The sequence below is a fragment of the Engystomops pustulosus genome, chromosome 1, assembly GCF_040894005.1.
Source record: "Engystomops pustulosus chromosome 1, aEngPut4.maternal, whole genome shotgun sequence".
NCBI classification, from domain to species: domain Eukaryota; kingdom Metazoa; phylum Chordata; class Amphibia; order Anura; family Leptodactylidae; genus Engystomops; species Engystomops pustulosus.
Window position 1 is genome coordinate 52,978,724 of NC_092411.1, and position 19,909 is coordinate 52,998,632.

A 19,909-nucleotide genomic window follows, 5' to 3' on the forward strand; every position below is an offset into this window, starting at 1 on the left:
AATAATAGTTATAAGAATTACAATTATTTTAAATAAATAACACTGAAATTGCCCTGAAGTTACTGGAAATAATTTCCTGAACATTTCCCAGTTTAGGGAAGACAAAAAAAAACACACTTTGTTGTTTGTTTTGTATATTTTTTAGATTTTTTTAATCTACTAGAAGGAGGGATTGATCTTTTAGAAGCTTCTTGCTGAAGCTTTTTATTCTGTTTTAAAGGGAACCTGTCACCACAGCCGTCCTCTACAGCCAATCCTGAGTGATGGGAGTGATTCATTTATTTGAGTATCAGATTTATCAGATTGGCTTAGACTGCTTGATAAATGTGGTACATGAGGTATGTCCCCATTAATGGTGAAAAGTGGCCGCAAAGTTGCAAAATTTTGTGATTCCTAAGTATTTCATACACCCGGAGGGGACTGAAGTGAATTTGCGTTTAAATTTACGACTTCATAAATCTGTCTGGATTGACTTGGTAAATCTGATTTAAGTAGGCTAAAGTTAAAAGTAAATTGGCAGATGTTACATAAAGTTAATTTGTATGGTAGAAAACTGATGTACAGTAACTACAATGACAAACTCAAGTGTCATAAAGCCCCAGTTGCATAGTTTAGTAAATTGCCATACCTAAATGAACACCTTGTTGTTATAAACAGGGTGACCTATGACCTCTTCCATTCTACATTACATGACAATTTTAAAATGTACCTTTGAACTGATAAGACAAAGACAGACATCACAAGGACCCCAACTGTTGACACCCAATTTGTTTACATGGCAAATCCCAGTTCTATTAAAGCGCAACGTCAAATCGATATCTCTTGTGATGTAGAACAATTTTGTCTAGTCTCTTAAGTACCTATGTGCAGCAGTTTCTTTGCTATCCTCCACAGTTTAGCCTGATCTGCTGGAGTCTTCTGGCTGTGCTGACATCTTATCTGATTCTGTAAATTATGCTGCTCCCTGCTCACTCTGTAGAGAGGAGGGGAATGTAACAGTGGAATGTATCAGCCCCTCCATCCCAGTCTGTGATTCTGCAGAACTTTCTCTGCCTTGCTCTTCACATCAAGCTGTTTCACCACTCCTTAGCAGCTCCCTCCCCCACATTCTGCTCTCCCAGCACTTTCTGCACATCAGAGAAGCTAATAATCCTTAGTGCTCACACAGAACAAACTATACACGTCATGTAGCTGTTTCATTGCTTGTTTCTAATACTTTTTACATTCTCTATGCTCCTCCATGTGAGGAAAGCTGCCGTGCTAGTACCCATATAAATCCTGTATGTAGACTATACAGTGGATTTTCTTGTAGGAATTTATTATAGGCCTCTTGAAACATTTGTGGGTTTTGTTGTGCATGTGCCTAATTTATGACCTACTTGTATCTTCACTTTTTAGACAATCAAAGGGTGTGAGACTTAATTGGAGTCACAGTATTACCTCTGAATCATGTGATAAAAAATAATAAAAAAAATACTTTTCTTACAATAGCCCTCCTCTCCAGTCATACAAAATGAATTGCATGAAATTTCTATGAAATTTGTGCAAATGTATCAATAAACTTACATCTTAGAGCCAAAGATTAAGCAACATTAGAAAAACATAAATAAAAAACTGTGAAACCCCTACCAACACCCAGTATGCTTAGATACATTATTGGTGAACGACATTACCTATGCTTTTGCAGTGTTTATGGTGCGCATATAATTAATTCTAATTATAATATAACTGATAACCATTTTACTGTTCCATATAACAGAATACGCTTTATAAAAGTACAGAATGTGCTGTCGTTAAATTTTCCACTTAATTTACAATGGTAGCTAATTGGGGAGAATTAATTGACTCATACAATGGACAATTTCTGCATGAATTATTCACAGGTAACTGAAATACCATAGAACACATTATGTGCCGGACATTGATTAGTAGTGTTGATATAGAATTTATTTAGGATTTGGTGTTTGTCCACAATAAATGTGTATCATTGTGTACTTTTCTGTTGCTTCTCTGTGTACTAAGCTTAATAATAAGGTTAAGAAAAAACAAATACGCCGGAAGCCTCAGAAATGTTACTACTGTGGTAGGCTTCATCACATGAGATGTACATAATGAAGGCATCTGACTGGAAAACATTTGTTCATAGCAGAAAATGCAGTTAAATGATTATGCAATTATAGTCTTAGTACAAAGCATAGTGTTTTATACGTAGATGTCAAGATAGCAACCAACGTGTACAGGATCATAGGCATGCTTTAAGAAATGGTCCCAGGAGAAAAAAATGAGTCACTAAAAGCTTTCAAATAACCAGGATATTGACCAAAAAAATAGCAGTACAAAGTTTAACAATATTTCTAATCTGTGAAAAGATGCACCCTTAGGCTACATTCACACAAACTTATTGGGGGGCATCGCGGCTGACCTATGCCCACCCGGGTGTAGCCGTGTGGGCATACATTCATCTGAATATGGGGGCATATAAAATAACTAATGGTGGGGGGGCATATAAAATAACTAATGGTGGGGGGGTATATAAAATAACTAATGGTGCAGTGGGGGGGACATATAAAATAACTAATGGTGGGGGGGCATATAAAATAACTAATGGTGGAGGGGCAGCATAGGAAATAATTAATTATGAGGAACAGTCTAGTAATTAATAGGGGGGCAGCATATTCAACAATTAATGGAGAGGGGTCCCAGTATATTAATAATTAATTGACCCAATTAATTAATTCATTGGGCCAGTATATAAAATAGTTCACAAGGGTGTGCAGTATATTAAATAATTAATTGGGGGGGAGGGGGGCAGTGTATTACAGATGCGGTCACATGTACTGCTATTTATCCGGCCCTCCAACGGTCTGAGAGGGACAATGAACGGCCCCCTATGTAAAAAGTTTGGGTACCCCTGTTATAGAGTATCAACATTCTCAACCCCCACCAACAAGAAGAAGTTATGGTCCCAACAACTTCAGTTACCCTGCATCTACATAGAGGACAGGACTGTGTTTCTAGTTTCCTTCTGCATGTTGCTTCCTACCTGGAAGCAGCTATATCCAGCAAATCAATGGGGATAACGGGTGATAAATTATCCCAGAATTCAGATTTTTTTTCACCCATTTATATTTCAACACCTTTCGAAACAAGCTAACTAAATTAAAACATTTTGAGTTTAGGTTAAAAGAGCTGAACTCTGTAATTTGCTGCAACACCTCAGCTAAAATGATGATAAAAGACAGGCATTACAGGGAAGTGAAGAAAGGTTCACAATATAAAGGAGAATATTTTTAAAACTGCCAAATTAAATTACTATGTAAATTTCCGGTAATGTTATGCAGGCAGTGAAATAAAGTCTGTTTGATACAAACCGGTTCTCTTGATGTAGATGTTCCTTTAGGAGGGAAAGCTTGCTAACGTCATGTAAATTTGTACTATTATTTTGAGTGTGCTGCCAAACCCGAAGCGCAAGCCAAAGAAATGTGTCTGTATCAGCTGCTCTTGTACCGAAACTCAATTTGTCTTCGAGATCTGGTTGTTTCTGTAAGACATAAGCAAAAATACCTGAAAAATACTGCCAAGGAAATATGGTGCTATATCTTATTGAAGAATGAATCATTGCTTTTCCTATACTTTTCCAGCAAGAACATATTTTATGTTGAATGATTTACAATAGGCTGAAAGAAATTATGAAAAAAACTATAAAGATTTTTTTTGTTCCAAGTTTGCTTCTTACAAGGAGCAAACAAAGATGGCATAAAGGTAGCACTGCTGAGATGAAGGGGGTTACTGGCCTTTCGACCTTGCCAGGGTTCAGCTATTGACCCCTTACCGAAGTGTTAATTTCACACTTTAACAATGTTAATAATTTAACATTGAATGATGCATAATTGATCTAAGAAAGTTTAGCCTTTTTTGAGGTGTCATTTTTCAACCTTAGCAGCAATGTAAGAGGGAAGAGCGAATGGGGCTGAGCTGCAATATCAGACTCACATCTCCATACAGTAAAATACTCAGGGTCATGCAAAAAAAATTGTTAAAAGGAGACAAACTATTAATGACCTACCCATATCCAATTGATGATCAATGGATGTCTGACACCAGACACCAATCAAGATCAGCTGTCAATAAGACTTTAGGTCATTAAAAGCTAAAGCATGGAAAGTCCTATTAAATTTGGCATCATGCATGTGAATCAATACCAGATTAATCAGGGTCCAACAACCAACACTGCCACTGATCAAAAGAATGGAACAGGGGACAATACTACTCTCTGTGTAATGGTCAGACCAAGCTTCTGTAGATCAATTCCCATTAACTTGAAAGATAACTAAATGGCAGCGACTTGGCTGTGCCACTTCATTGAGAATGGAGCTGTCTGCGTCCTGTTCCATTACTTATCTGCTGAGAACAGATTTGTTTTATGGGGGCTTACACTTATCTCACTGCCTGAGAATAGGCAGGGAGGAGGAGTGGGCATAATACTCTCACAAAGTTACACCTTCCAGGTTATCCTTCCTGTTCCTTCTCTCACTTTCTCATTTTATGAGGTCCACACCATCTTATGATGTGTCCACCCATTCTCTCTTCGTGTGGCAATAATATACCTATACCTCCCGATTCACTTGACCACTTTGCCTCTTGGCTCCCTCACTTTCTATCCTGTGATGTTCCAACCATCATCATGGGAGACTTTAACCCCTTTCCGACATTGGACGTAGTACTCCATCACGGGCGGCAAGGACTTGCCGCATCGTGATATAGTACCACGTCCAGCTTCTGGCACCAGCTGCCGAAAGGGGCCGTGCCAGAAGCTGCAGGTGTCGGCTGTATAATATAGCCAACACCGTGGGGGCGTGAACCCCTTACACTGTCAAGCTGAGCGTGGCATGCAAGGTACCTCCCCCAGGTCTATTTTACTAATCTAATATACTCTCTCTCTAACAACCCCAAAAGGTTCTTTGATACCCTTCACTCCTTACTAACACCAAAGGTGCAGCCACCTGTCACAGACCTTGGGGCTTAAGATCTGGCCACCTACTTGTATTGTATGTATTGCATTCGCCATGAAATAATTTCTCAATCCATTCTCTCCACTAATCCCCTTCCCTATGGTACCTTAGTCTGTTTGCTCTCTTCCTTTGAGCCAGTTACAGAGGCAGTTACAGAGCATGTGGTAGTTACCCCATTACTAAAGAAACCTTCCCTGGACCCATCCAGTGCTACTAACTACTGACCAGTTTCTAATCTTCCTTTCATCTCAAAACTCTTGGAACGCCTGGTCTATGCTTGACTAAGCATAGACCAACTCATGTTCTTCAATCTGCCAGTGATATTTGGTTAATTTCTATCTTAAATCAAACCTCTCATGCACGCCTCCAGGACTTCTCCCATGCTGCATCAATTCTCTGGAGTATCAGACTTAGGCCCCTTTCACACTTGCGTTTTTCACGCACGTTTTCTGCGCATGCTTTTGACGGGCAGAACTTGCATTGCACTCTGACCCATTGTAACCAATGGGTCTTTTCAGACTTGCATTTTCTTTTACACACACGCGCGGTTTTTTTTACGCTCGTTTAAATCTAGACATGCTATACTTTTGCAAGTCATGCCCGTGAAAAACGCACCATACAAGTCTATGGAGATGCATCAAAAAACGCATTGCACTCTGAGACACTTGCAAGTGCAATGCAAGTGCAACGCGTTTTTCACGCATCAATTGCCATAGAAAAGATAGGGCTCAGTCCTGAGTCCATTTCACGCGCGTTATCTGCTCATGAAAAACGCATTGAAATAGCATTGAAAACGTGTGTGAAAAACTGAGACACTGAACAAACTCTGACTGAAAACGGATTGCACTCTGATGCAAAATGTGCGTTTTTCACTGACCAAACCCTGATCGCACCCTGATCAAACTCTGACGCGATCTGCAACGCAAGTGTGGAAGGGGCCTAATACCCAGCCTCCAAAATTTCAAACATAAATCCATCTCTTTAGGCAAGCTTATTACACCTGCTAACTGCAAACACCAGATAGATACCAAGCTCCAGGCTTCTCTGCAGTCACTTTCAACTTGGATATGTATATAAGATGGCGGCAGAATTTTTATTTGTTAAATAATTTTATGCTGTTCTCTTATAAAGAATGGTAAGACCATCATACAAGCTCTTATACCTCTTGTGTCACCCCCTTCACCCTTATAGTCTGAAAGCTCTTGTGAGCAGGGCCCTCACTCCTATTCTTCCATATGACTGTTTGTATTCTGTAATGTAATATATATAAATATAAATATATATAGATAAATAGGTAGAAGGAGCAGCACTGTGGATAACCGGATTAAATCCAATGTGGGTGCAGGCTTCAAGGAACGGACTCAGGATCCCATATGCATCACTACTTTTTGTTCATGATACCCTAGGGAATACACCTAAAGTTATTATTTACCTGTCGCAGTAATACCATAGTTTGTGTGACAGCTCTATTGCTCATTAGTTAAATGTGCGCTTGCCCACTTCAAAGATGTCTGCCGTCCCACCTGGTAGTTCTCGCGATAGCGGGTCCGCTGATCACAACTGATCACAACCCTGCGTAGCGATCACACCGCCTTGGCATGTCACCTCAAGATCTCCTCTACCTTGGTAAGGATGAGCCTCCGTTTGTTGTTGGTGCAGTAAGTCGTACTCCGCACTGAGCGTGCATCTCTTTATTTCCTTTTTTTGATTGTATTCGCTGTGCAGTGTCATATTGCTTAGCAACGGGTTCAGGACATGTTATAAAATGATATTTACACATGCGTTAACATGATGTTTACACACTGTGGCTAGACAGCGTGCGAGGGACTATCGATTGGCTACACTGTTTTTGTACACTCGACACTGTGTTATGATCATATGATGTAAAAATATTGCACACTGATATGCTGTATATACCTTTTATATATGTGTTTTGAGCATGATTTAACAACTCATTATCAAACCACCTGTTTTTGTAATCATGATGTCACATTCTGCGGGGGATTTAAACCCACCCTGTATCAATTTTTCACTATGCTTGAGAATGGCTGCATAGAGTCAGCCGAAACGTAGCACTTACCACTGGTGGAATAAATATTCACTATTTATCTTGGAGTGCTGCTTCCTTCCTGGGAGTTTGTATATATATATATATATATATATATATATATACATAAATATATTATATTATATGTCCCCTATCAATCATTTCTAAAGCACTGTGGAATTGGATGGCACTACATAATAAAGATCATTATTACCGTATATATTCCAGTATAAGCCAACTTTTTCAGTAGAATGTATTATATATATATATATATATATATATATATATATATATATATATATATATATAAACTACCTGCTATGTGCTGGGCATTATTTTTCTTGGTGGGGGGAGCTGTGATGGGTGTTATTTTTCTTCTGGGGGGGCTGTGTTGGGCAATTGAAAAAGGAGTCAGGCTTTGCAAGGAAATGGGTATGTACCTAAAATTGTGCAAATGTAAATTTGAATCAACAAAATCATCTAATTAAAATTGCAAACAGTACATCAGATCTATTATCCAATATGAGCAAGTCTAGGGCAGAATTAGACTGTCAAGTGTCAAGACACGTTTAATAAGTGTGCCCATTTATACTTTGGTGAAAAAAAAGATTTTCCTAATAAGTAAAAAAAAAACCACTTACCTGTAAAAATACCTTATCTTCTTGAGAAGTGTCTAAATCACAAATAATTTCTCCAATTTCCAACATCACATGAATAGAGTAAAGAACATTTGGAAATTCCTGATACGTTGTTGTACATGTGGACAGGGCTGTGAAGGGGGAAAAATAGTGAAAACTTGTCAAGATGACTTTTTTTAATCCTTTGTTTTTGGGTCTTTTTGGAAAGTGTATGGTTAACATTAAACATCAAACATTTATAGAGCTTGGAGCGAGTTAAGTTATGGCCTATCCACAGACATGTCAGGTAGCCGAGTCCTACTGCTCCTTTATTCATCTTTATGGTTACTAACACTCATCTCTCTTCAACCCCATTAGAGAGCAATGCAACACACCTGTGCCCCAATCTATTTACATAATAGCCCGATATACAGTGAACCCCCCCCCCCCCCACACACACACACACACACATACACACACATCTATGTGTGTGTTTTTTTTAATTAGGGACATCAATTTGTATAATACATGTAAATAGATCTTATCTCTTCCAGTGTGTAGAATATTGTTGATGTCCCTTTCCTGTCAGAACAGGGTGACAGAAATATAGCAAGAAACTACTAATAAAAATGTCCTCCCTGTCCCTGATGGATGAAATGTATGGCTGCCCAGTGTCAAAACGCTGTTCTCAGATTATTACAACTGAACATATTAGGTTTTTCATGCAGTAGGAAAGTAGAAGTGACCATCTCACAACAGTATCATCCCAGCAGAGGCCTAGGAGAGGTAACAGCAGCAATAAAAGCATGTATTTGGTATACCTACTGTTCTCACATAATATTTGAGAAGTAAAATTATTTATAATATCAGAGGTATCGGTAAAGGGATTGGCCACTTTACCACATGTTTTTTGTAATGTGTGTGTAAGTGTAGGGGAGCAGGAGATTAAGTAATTGACCAATTTACATGTTCTGTTTGTCACAGGTGACCCCGCGATCCCTGTTGCGGATCGTGGGTTCATCCGTGCTCCGCTGCCCGTTGCTGCCTCTGCCCGATCCTCCTCAGGTCAGTACTTACCTGTCCCAGCTCTTGATAGATCCATCGTGGTCCCGTCCAGGCTGCAGGTCTGTTTCTTGTGTAGGCCACGCGCTCTCGCTGCTAGGGCGCGCGCACCTACTCTCTAAGAATTTAAAGGGCCAGCGTCCTCCTTATTGGCACTGCCATTCCCGGCTCTGCTATATAGACTGGGGACTTCCAGCCCCTGCCGGATCTTCATGTCCTGTTACTGAAGAAAAAGTCCTCTGTGTTCCCGAGCGTTTCCAGACGCCTCTGCGTATTCTGTGATTCCCGTGTTCCGTGGTGTTCCCGTGTTCCGTGGTGTTCTGTGGCGATCCTGGTATTCTGTGGCGATCCTGGTATCCTGTGGCGATCCTGGTATGCTGTGGCGATCCTGGTATCCTGTGGTGGTCCTGGTATCCTGTGGCGGTCCTGGTATCCTGTGGCGGTCCGGTAATCCTGCCAGCCTTCCGAGGTCCTGCCAGCCATCCGAGGTCCTGCTAGCCATCCGAGGTCCTGCCAGGTATCCGAGGTCCTGCCAGCCATCCGAGGTCCTGCCTTCCCTCCGAGGTCCTGTCTTCCCGTGGTCCTGCCTTCCCGTGGTCCCCGTGTCCCTACCTTGGCTGCCACCGTGGGGCGACCTGGTGACTCACCGACGCAGCAAGACCATCCCGCTTTGCGGCGGGCTCTGGCGAAGACCAGGAGTTCACTTAGACTGCGCTCCCGGGATGCGCGCGCCTAGTATTGTTATGCTCTGCAGTGGTCCAGGGAGTCCACCGACTATTCCCCTGAGATTGTGACACTGTTCCACTTTCTTTTACCTCATCAGCCAGACATTCCTGTCCATAAAATGGCCGCAGAGGGAGGGTCATGTGATATTTAACTCTCCATGAGTAATCGCCCTTCCAGGACCATACGATAGTATTCATGAATATAAGATTAAGGTTCTGACAGGGTGAATATGCTTGGACACTTAGGATCACATGACACTCCATCTGCGGCCAATTTATGGACAGGAATGTCTGGCTCATGAGGTAAAAGACTTCACTTTACTTATTAAGAAAGCAGAGCAGAACAATTAATAGATTTATATTGATGTATATAGATGTATATTGGTAAATTACCTAATATCCTGCACACTTACACACAAAAACATAAAAAGTACTTGTGTCTGTGGGACACACCCATAACAGAAATGAACAGAAATATGACCTGATTTTATTATTTTTTAACCAACCTTCCAAATATGCTGAAAGTCTCCTTTTCTGTTCATCATAATTTTGTAGCTTCCCAAGAAGGTAAAAGGTATAAAGTCTGATAAATGTCAAAAAGCCAATCTGTTAAAGATAAAGATGAATATGTTATTTGTTATCTACAATGTATCTGTCCTGGTATAAATCCATATTATATTTTCAACTTTGGATGTGTGATTATGGCCCCTATAGCAGCTGGTTAAAATGACCATAAGTCAAACAAGTACAAATCCCATATAAAAAAGAGGAAACAATCACTGCCCACATTATAAAGCATTACATTGCACTAATAACACCATTTGTAAGGCAAGGGAAATCTGAGGTGAAATTTGATAAATTACAGCATTTTTAATGGTTTATTGCCCTGTTTTTATTGAATATTTGTTGCTAGTACCTATCTGTCTACATGGGCATTGTCTGTCTTGTTGACATGAATACAGCTGAGCGTTATGCTGTTTTCGCTGCCAAAAATGACAATAAAGGAAGCAGCCAGAGGCATAGCTAGAAGCTTTAAGCCCCCAATGTAAACTCTTTACTCGGGTCCTTACCAAGTGCCATTTATAATCCTAGTCTTATCTGTTCTTGTACAGTGACCTATAGGTCCTCTCAGTCTCCATGGCCCAGTAGAAACTAGTACCTCTGCCCCTAACTGCAGCTCACCCATTTTCTATTAGTAAATTAGTACAATGGCATACTGTTAGTGTCAGATCTATTTTACGCCTTTTTTATTTCCACCAAATCCAACAGTAAAAAAATCAAAACAGACATTGATATTACTTTGGAGTAGAAGTTATTACACCTCTACAACTGGATTTTTGCTTGTGGACATAGCTGAAAATGTAGAATCGGTGCACATTGTAGAAAGTTGTTTTTCCCTAAAGTGTAAAACCTTGCTTGACTAGGGACAAACATAGGGTAATCATGTATGTCAAATGAATGTCCTTTTGCCCTCCATCCAATATTGAAGAATTTAAAGAGGCATTCAGCAAGAAATGTAAATTACATTGTAGATTTTTGTTCTTCCGAACAAATTTAAAATGGTCCAGCCAAACTACAAACACAAATTGTCTTTATTTCGGTAACATTACCCCAAAAATGCCATGGTGATGTGAAGTATTGTTTTATGTTTAATGAAAATGTTTTTATTTTTCATATGCTTTCTAAATGTTGAAACTAAGAGGACATTTTGCTATGGATGAAATGGATCAAAGTTCACTTCTTTGACTGAAGAATGCAAGACCGCCCCCCCCCTCAGCCAACGGTTACATCTCTGTACATCAGTGTTTACAATGTCTGCGATGCCCATGTAATAATTTACCAACCAATGGACTATGGACATTACTTCTTAATCCCTAAGTAACCAAGCCCAGCCCCACTGAAGGTTTCTGTATAATACTTTTTGACACACATAAAGCAGCTCACATCTGCCTAGCCTTCATGGCATCAGTTCACAGCGGTTGAGATATTATACCATACGATTGTCTTGGTCTGATTTCTTCTTATGTGCTCACCTCTGACTTTTATCAGTTATTAGAGAACCTGAGGTTGTGTGAACAAGAGCAGAACTTGACAGTGAGGTACATCACAATGTCAACACGTTTCAAGTGGGACAACCGCTCTTAATCATGACTGTTTTACATTTTTTTTTTACTCAAAATCTCATGCACAATAAATGCAAAAGCTGATTATGCCAGAACAGTTGAAGAGGGCCAGGGACTGGTAGAGAAGCCAGCACCTATTATTGCTGCGTGCTTTAAATCATGATAAACCAGGGATCCAGGCACTATGATTGTGGTTATCTTATATTGGTTATCCATGGCCTCCTTCCTTCTAAAATCTAATTTAAAATGATGCTAATGAGCCTGAAGGGCTCCTGGGGGATTTAAAGATTGTAGATTTACATTAGCATAATATAAAAAGTTGATTTTAGAATGAAGGGCAATGGATAATAAATATAAGATGATTCTCTTCTTATACACACAGGTTATATGTGACATGTTTTAGCGTTCCTCAAAGAGATTGATGGACATCAATGATCTATGTTCCTGCAAGTGAACAATGCATATTTACACATAAAGCTATACAATACCTTAGATATCTTGACTTCACTGGCAATAAGGTCTGGTTTCTGAGCTGCATCACAACAGATTCTATAAAGAACTGACTCCGCGATAAAAAACAACACGGCAATATGGTCTTCATCCAGTTCAGCGTGATCAATGGACAGAACCAGTATATCCAAAGCCTCTGGAAGAAACACAGTTTGCGCTAGTCATTATGAAGCTATGGTAAACAAACTAAAAACATTATTTTTAATAATTATGATATTGATCTTTCTGTTCTGCCCACCTCCTGCACATAATAGGGTTACTGCTGGGAGCTCCCTGCTGGCTATAAGTTACTCCTCCATTTTCTGAGGAGAGGGGTAGTAGATATAATGTGGGGCATCACACTTCCAGTCTTTTCCAATATTAACCGATTAATATTAACAAAGTAGTGATGGAATACTATAATTCGAATGCCATGAACCTTCAAGGGGTACTTCCATTTCAGCAGAAAACAGTTATTTTTTGAAACGTTATACAGCTTTCCAATATACTTTCTGTATCAATCCCTTATTGTTTTCTAGATCTCTGCTTGCTGTCAATCTATAAAAAGCTTATGGGGCTCATTTACTAAGGGTCGCGCTGCTCACTTTCGTCAGACTGTTCACCTTTTTTGGGGATTACACGGCTTGCACAGGTATTTAAGAAGTGTCTGCGTTGAGATGCTGCTGCGCTGGCTTTCTTGCGACACAATTTAGGGGGCGATTTGTCGGACTGTCCGACTGATTCGGACTGAGCACGAGATTTAACTTTCAAATTGTGTCACAAGCCCATGCACTTAGGTGCATCACTAAAAAGAAGATGAACTCTGACCTGACCTTACATTAATTTGCCAAAATGAGAAAACCCCTCTAAGTTCCATTTTGTGACTAATGACATTGAGTTTCGTTATATTCATTTATTTGTTTTTGTACAAGACGTTCATATTCCTGGAATAACCCTTTAAGAAAAAAAAATCTTAAAAAGAGAGAAATTCTGGATGTTCATTTTGAAAACCAGAAGTCCGGAAGGACATGATCTGATTGCCTGTTATTAGGTTTTCTCTATTACTTTGTTGTAAGCTAAATAAGAATATGCACCTATTAGATACAACCTATGTTGTGTACACCATTGTTTGTTTATTCTCTCATCAAACTAATTCCAATTACTGCATTATGGGGCTCATTTACTAAACCAATCTATCATCGGATTATACAACGATCTTCGATGTGCGCCACATTTAGAAGGGTTTAGAAGGGCACCGGCTTTCATGCGACAGAAATCGGCGACGGGCCATCGGGAGAATCCAACGGAGTTGGACTAAGCACAGGATTTAACATTCACATTTCTGTGGCAAGCCAAGCACTTACATGCACCGGGCCTTTTAAATTCCAGTTTGTGAACAGCAGAAGATCATGAGTGAGCCACTGCTGAATTAAGCTTAGCCAAGATCGCTGTGTTACCACCTCTGGTTCTGTACTTGGATTACTACTGGATTGCTATTTTAAAGAATAAGGGATTAAAGACTTGTTGCAACCTGTGATGTGCTGGACTTTCTCTTTCAGCTCCAGGTCTGTCTGAGCACTGCAAGGGTTACCAACACTTGAAGTAGCGAGCGCGTCTTCTGTTTTGGATTTTGCAAGTAGTAAATAAAAATACAAATTTTACCTTCTTGAATTTTTCCTTTGCACTGAGCCATTAGAATTAATTCAGTCCACGCAAGCTGAAGGTTTGCACGATGACCAGAAGCTTTCGAGTAAAGTCCAGACTTTCTCTGAAAATAATACCAGGGGAAAAACAATGTAATGTATTTCATTTAAATATTTCTTTACACGTATTACTTTATTAGCTTCAGTTGACTTTGTTTGCTCATATATGTGAATACATGCTGAAGAAATTTCAGTACTGATAGTAGAAATAGAATATGTATAAAATAATAGTAAAATAAAGTACAGAATAAATCCTAAAGCAAAACTGAATCTGAATCTACCTTTTACATGAACTCTGAACAGCTACACTGTACAATTTCAATAATGGATGGATATAATAGGAGGAACACCATGGAATATTCAGTTACAGCGAGTTTTATGCATGCAGAGCTGTTAGCTTATATTAGAACTAGGGTCAGACCAGTAGAAATGTCTGTGATTTAGAAGGAGATTGTGGGAAAAATTGTCGTTTTCCATACTAATTATCCATTAGGGCATGCTGCAGTTGTCCAACCTTTATATTGTAGTTTAAAAGATGCTTAAATAAAAGGGCTGCTGTGAAGGCGCAGATAATAAAGCGTAACTAAACCTTTGAAGAAACTTTTTTATCACAGAAATGAAAAGAGAAGGTGATAACTGCAAACTTTGTTATATACTTCATTCAAGTAAAGTAGCTTCTTGAGCCTTTTTGCTGCTGTTTCTCCTGCAGTGAGCAGTGTATCTGAAAGTTTTATCACAGGAAGTTTCCTTGATGTTGGTGGAAAGAAGGTGAGTGGCGACTTTTTGTTTCATTTAGTCCTGCTACAAAATACACAGCATACAGGTAGACAAATTGATGAAAATGATATAGAGGCTACAAGATTTGGCCAAGCTCTTCAACCCCATTAAATAGCTGATCACGGGGGTGCGGTGAGTTAGACCCCCACCAACCTGACATTGATTGCCCATTCTTACAAAAAAGCCAAGAATATTGTTACAGTGGAAAACCCCTTTGTTAGAACTACTGTAGAATTTAGCCCCGCATTGTAAGAACCTAACATAATCTAATGAATGTTAATTTATGTTAATCTTAATTACAATCTCCAACGTTAATCTACAATTGCAGATTTAGCTGTAAAACAGACCCAATTACAGAGATTTCACTCCAATAGCGTTGGCTAATGTGAACTTTTTCCATAAAAACATGCATATAGCATTAAGGTAGTGCAATTAACATAACTAGATTGTGTTCATATCATTTGATACATTGAGGAGTTAATGTGGCTTGACACATTAAAAAGTCAGATTTCACAGCAGACAGAGGACACATTGAAGATTCAGATTAAGTACCATGAGTATACTAATGTTGAACACACTAAAATAAAACCTGGACAAACATGCCTTCATTTTTCCGGCTGGGATATTATTACTACAGCAATGAGCACAGGCAATAAGCCATTTGTGGCAAATGTTGCATAAGGTCTTATTCTTCAAAGGTGCTAAATGGCCATTTGCTTGCATACAATTGACTTGCGCTGTACTTCACGTCAGTAAGCTGCCTCTAAATCAGGGGTAGGGAACCTATGGCTCGGGAGCCAGATATGGCTCTTTTGTTGGCTGCATCTGGCTCTCAGACTGATCTTTAATAAATAGTGATGGCTGCTTTGTGTGTCTCTTAGACTGATCACTGGACACAGGCAGCAATGTTACCGCTGCCTACATCCTTTGTACGACCCAGGCGCCATCGCAGCCATCGTCTAAGCCTGGGTCAAAGAGAAGAGCGTGGTAGAAATGAGGACTACCTATCTGCTGGGAGGCATGTGTTGTGGCTACCCATCTGCTGGGAGGCACGTGCTGTGGCTACCCATCTGCTGGGAGGCACGTGCTGTGGCTACCCATCTGCTGGGAGGCACGTGCTGTGGCTACCCATCTGCTGGGAGGCACGTGCTGTGGCTACCCATCTGCTGGGAGGCACGTGCTGTGGCTACCCATCTGCTGGGAGGCACGTGCTGTGGCTACCCATCTGCTGGGAGGCACGTGCTGTGGCTACCCATCTGCTGGGAGGCACGTGCTGTGGCAACCCATCTGCTGGGAGGCACGTGCTGTGGCAACCCATCTGCTGGGAGGCACGTGCTGTGGCTACCCATCTGCTGGGAGGCACGTGCTGTGGCTACCCATCTGCTGGGAGGCACGTGCTGTGGCTACCCATCTGCTGGGAGGCACGTGCTGTGGCTACCCATCTGCTGGGAGGCACGTGCTGTGGCTACCCATCTGCTGGGAGGCACGTGCTGTGGCTACCCATCTGCTGGGAGGCACGTGCTGTGGCTACCCATCTGCTGGGAGACACGTGCTGTGGCTACCCATCTGCTGGGAGGCATGTGCTGTGGCTACCCATCTGCTGGGAGGCATGGGCTGTGGCTACCCATCTGCTGGGAGGCATGTGCTGTGGCTACCCATCTGCTGGGAGGCATGTGCTGTGGCTACCCATCTGCTGGGAGGCATGTGCTGTGGCTACCCATCTGCTGGGAGGCATGTGCTGTGGCTACCCATCTGCTGGGAGGCATGTGCTGTGGCTACCCATCTGCTGGGAGGCATGTGCTGTGGCTACCCATCTGCTGGGAGGCATGTGCTGTGGCTACCCATCTGCTGGGAGGCATGTGCTGTGGCTACCCATCTGCTGGGAGGCATGTGCTGTGGCTACCCATCTGCTGGGAGGCATGTGCTGTGGCTACCCATCTGCTGGGAGGCATGGGCTGTGGCTACCCATCTGCTGGGAGGCATGTGCTGTGGCTACCCATCTGCTGGGAGGCATGTGCTGTGGCTACCCATCTGCTGGGAGGCATGTGCTGTGGCTACCCATCTGCTGGGAGGCATGTGCTGTGGCTACCCATCTGCTGGGAGGCATGTGCTGTGGCTACCCATCTGCTGGGAGGCATGTGCTGTGGCTACCCATCTGCTGGGAGGCATGTGCTGTGGCTACCCATCTGCTGGGAGGCATGTGCTGTGGCTACCCATCTGCTGGGAGGCATGTGCTGTGGCTACCCATCTACTGGGAGGCATGTGCTGTGGCTACCCATCTGCTGGGAGGCATGTGCTGTGGCTACCCATCTGCTGGGAGGCATGTGCTGTGGCTACCCATCTGCTGGGAGGCATGTGCTGTGGCTACCCATCTGCTGGGAGGCATGTGCTGTGGCTACCCATCTGCTGGGAGGCATGTGCTGTGGCTACCCATCTGCTGGGAGGCATGTGCTGTGGCTACCCATCTGCTTGGAGGCATGTGCTGTGGCTACCCATCTGCTGGGAGGCATGTGCTGTGGCTACCCATCTGCTGGGAGGCATGTGCTGTGGCTACCCATCTGCTGGGAGGCATGTGCTGTGGCTACCCATCTGCTGGGAGGCATGTGCTGTGGCTACCCATCTGCTGGGAGGCATGCGCTGTGGCTACCCATCTACTGGGAGGCATGTGCTGTGGCTACCCATCTGCTGGGAGGCATGTGCTGTGGCTACCCATCTGCTGGGAGGCATGTGCTGTGGCTACCCATCTGCTGGGAGGCATGTGCTGTGGCTACCCATCTGCTGGGAGGCATGTGCTGTGGCTACCCATCTGCTGGGAGGCATGTGCTGTGGCTACTCATCTGCTGGGAGGCATGTGCTGTGGCTACCCATCTACTGGGAGGCATGTGCTGTGGCTACCCATCTGCTGGGAGGCATGTGCTGTGGCTACCCATCTGCTGGGAGGCATGTGCTGTGGCTACCCATCTGCTGGGAGGCATGTGCTGTGGCTACCCATCTGCTGGGAGGCATGTGCTGTGGCTACCCATCTGCTGGGAGGCATGTGCTGTGGCTACCCATCTGCTGGGAGGCATGTGCTGTGGCTACCCATCTACTGGGAGGCATGTGCTGTGGCTACCCATCTGCTGGGAGGCATGTGCTGTGGCTACCCATCTGCTGGGAGGCATGTGCTGTGGCTACCTATCTACTGGGAGGCATGTGCTGTGGCTACCTATATACTTGGGGGCATGTGATGTGGCTACCTATATACTTGGGGGCATGTGGTGGGTGTCAGGATTTGGACTAGTGAACCCTCAGGACCACCGCGGACAATGTGTGAATGTGTGATTGCTTCCAAGGTCGAGGTACAGAATCACTAGGCAGTCTCGTGGTCAGGAACAGGCAGACCGTCAAGTCAGGCGGCAATGATGCGAGGTCGGGGACGGAGCAAGAGATCATGGCTGCCAGCGAAGGAGGTCTGGGGTCACAATATTAGGGCAAAACTGGGATCACAATGGGAAGGAAACACTGTGAAAAGCTTCCTTATAAGCATGAAGCACTAAGATCCGATGGGGAATGCTGGGAGCCACCGGTCTTTATAGGAACCCGGGAAGTGGGCAGCGGCAATCAGCGGCGCACTGGCCCTTTAAATCCTCAAATGCCGGCGCGCGCGGCGAGTTGAGTGAGCTCGGAGAGGGGATCCGAGACCTAGATTGGAGGGGCACCTGTGACACTGGGACTACCTATCTACTGGGGGCATATGCATATGGTACGGCTCTTACGGAATAACATTTTAAAATATGTGGCACTCATGGCTCTCTCAGCCACAAAGGTTCCTGACCCCTGCTCTAAATCTTCCCCTTTATGTCCATTTCCATTAAGAAAGCCTTCTCCCCGCATCTATTCTGCACAACACGTGTTCTTATATTGTGCTTCCACCGCTTTCCACTATATTGAAGTGGCTTATTAAAATGAATCACCATATTTATTTGCTTTATGAGGTTGAAATCCGAGATTTAAAAACCCATAACTGTGGGACCTGCGTGATATGTGCTTCGTAAATGGCCAAGAAATAATCATATGGCATTACTGTTATACAACCTTACAGAGCATTACTCCTACATGGAAATAATTAGAGCAGGGGATTAATAACAATGTCAAAATCACATAAAAAGCCACCAGAACTTAGTAATGCCTCAAACTAAATCAAAGAATATACATCATATATACTTCTAGCTACTATACATCTGGATACATCGACTGCTTTACGGCCTAAGTAGGGATGTGCTGTCTGTGTAGAGATTGCCTCTGAGACTTGTGGAAGTTCATATCAGTGACCTTCCCTCAAACAGCCCGTCACAGGATGTGGGAGCATCATGGGATCAACAACAGTGTGAATCAGGGTCCCAAGCTAGAAATGCTAGAACGGCACAGTTTGTTTGTTTTTTATTTACACTAACAAAGGGTTTTATGGTATCTACATTAACGAATTGCTGCATTCAAGCTACTGGGCATTGCTATTCCCCTTGAAAGACTCATTGGCATTATTTTCAACGGAGAGGGGAGCGGTGACCTCTTCTCATCTCCAGCACAGCTATGGCCAGGGTGGGTATACGTTTGTGTAAATGCAGCCTAAATGCAGTTAAAACTGCAAAATGTATGTATTTAACAGGTGAACCATACTAAGTTACCATGTACAATCAATAAATGCATAATAAAAAAATGTATATGCAATTTCTGATTTGGTTTTACCCACACCGAACTGGAATATCTTAATGCTAATTCTTAAAGGATATCTACCATCAGTTTGACTACTCCTACTAACCAGTTCCAACCAGGAGCTGTTATCAGGACTTCCTTTATTATAACTCTATGCTCCGCGATCTCGGCAATATGCGGTTATAAAATTATGCTAATCAGTCTGGGGAGCTCCAGCTATGTTGCCTCAGAGTGCCTTGTCTTAAAATGTATTCACTCCCCCATTATGGTACAGGTCCCGCTCAGTCCCTGATGTCAACTGCTTGTAGAGTAAAGGGGGATTGCATAAATTATAAGATGGGGCACTATGAGGCGACATAGCTAGAGCTCCCCAGACTGATTAGAATAATTTTCAGAAATCGCTGAAGAACAATTTCTCAAGAACTGGTTAGCAGTATAGGTCTACTTAGTAAAACTGATGGTAGATGTCCTTTAACAATAAATGTACAATAAATGTATAATAGAGCCTACGACCAATAAAAAGAGACAATACTAACATACATGTCTATCCATCGAGGATCTAGCACTTGCGCTCCAACAGTCCTCCCATTCTCTGCTTTCATCCTCACAGCATAAAACCATGGGAGCCATCCAGTGTCGGACTGGAGTACCTTGGGCCCACC

The 19,909-nt window shown here is 42.5% G+C and overlaps 1 protein-coding gene across 2 annotated transcripts in view; it reads right to left on the reverse strand.

The window, feature by feature from the left end:
• The window catches only part of TMEM232 (transmembrane protein 232), a 101,805-nt gene that overhangs the window by 65,410 nt on the left and 16,486 nt on the right, over positions 1–19,909 (reverse strand). For both annotated transcript variants that reach the window (XM_072140522.1, XM_072140530.1), the window contains exons 4-8: positions 13,738–13,843; positions 12,075–12,232; positions 9,970–10,069; positions 7,701–7,828; positions 3,372–3,541 (exon numbers count right to left, since the gene is read on the reverse strand). In XM_072140522.1, coding sequence (XP_071996623.1) covers positions 3,372–3,541; positions 7,701–7,828; positions 9,970–10,069; positions 12,075–12,232; positions 13,738–13,843 — 662 coding nt within the window. The remainder of the gene's footprint in view (positions 1–3,371; positions 3,542–7,700; positions 7,829–9,969; positions 10,070–12,074; positions 12,233–13,737; positions 13,844–19,909) is intronic.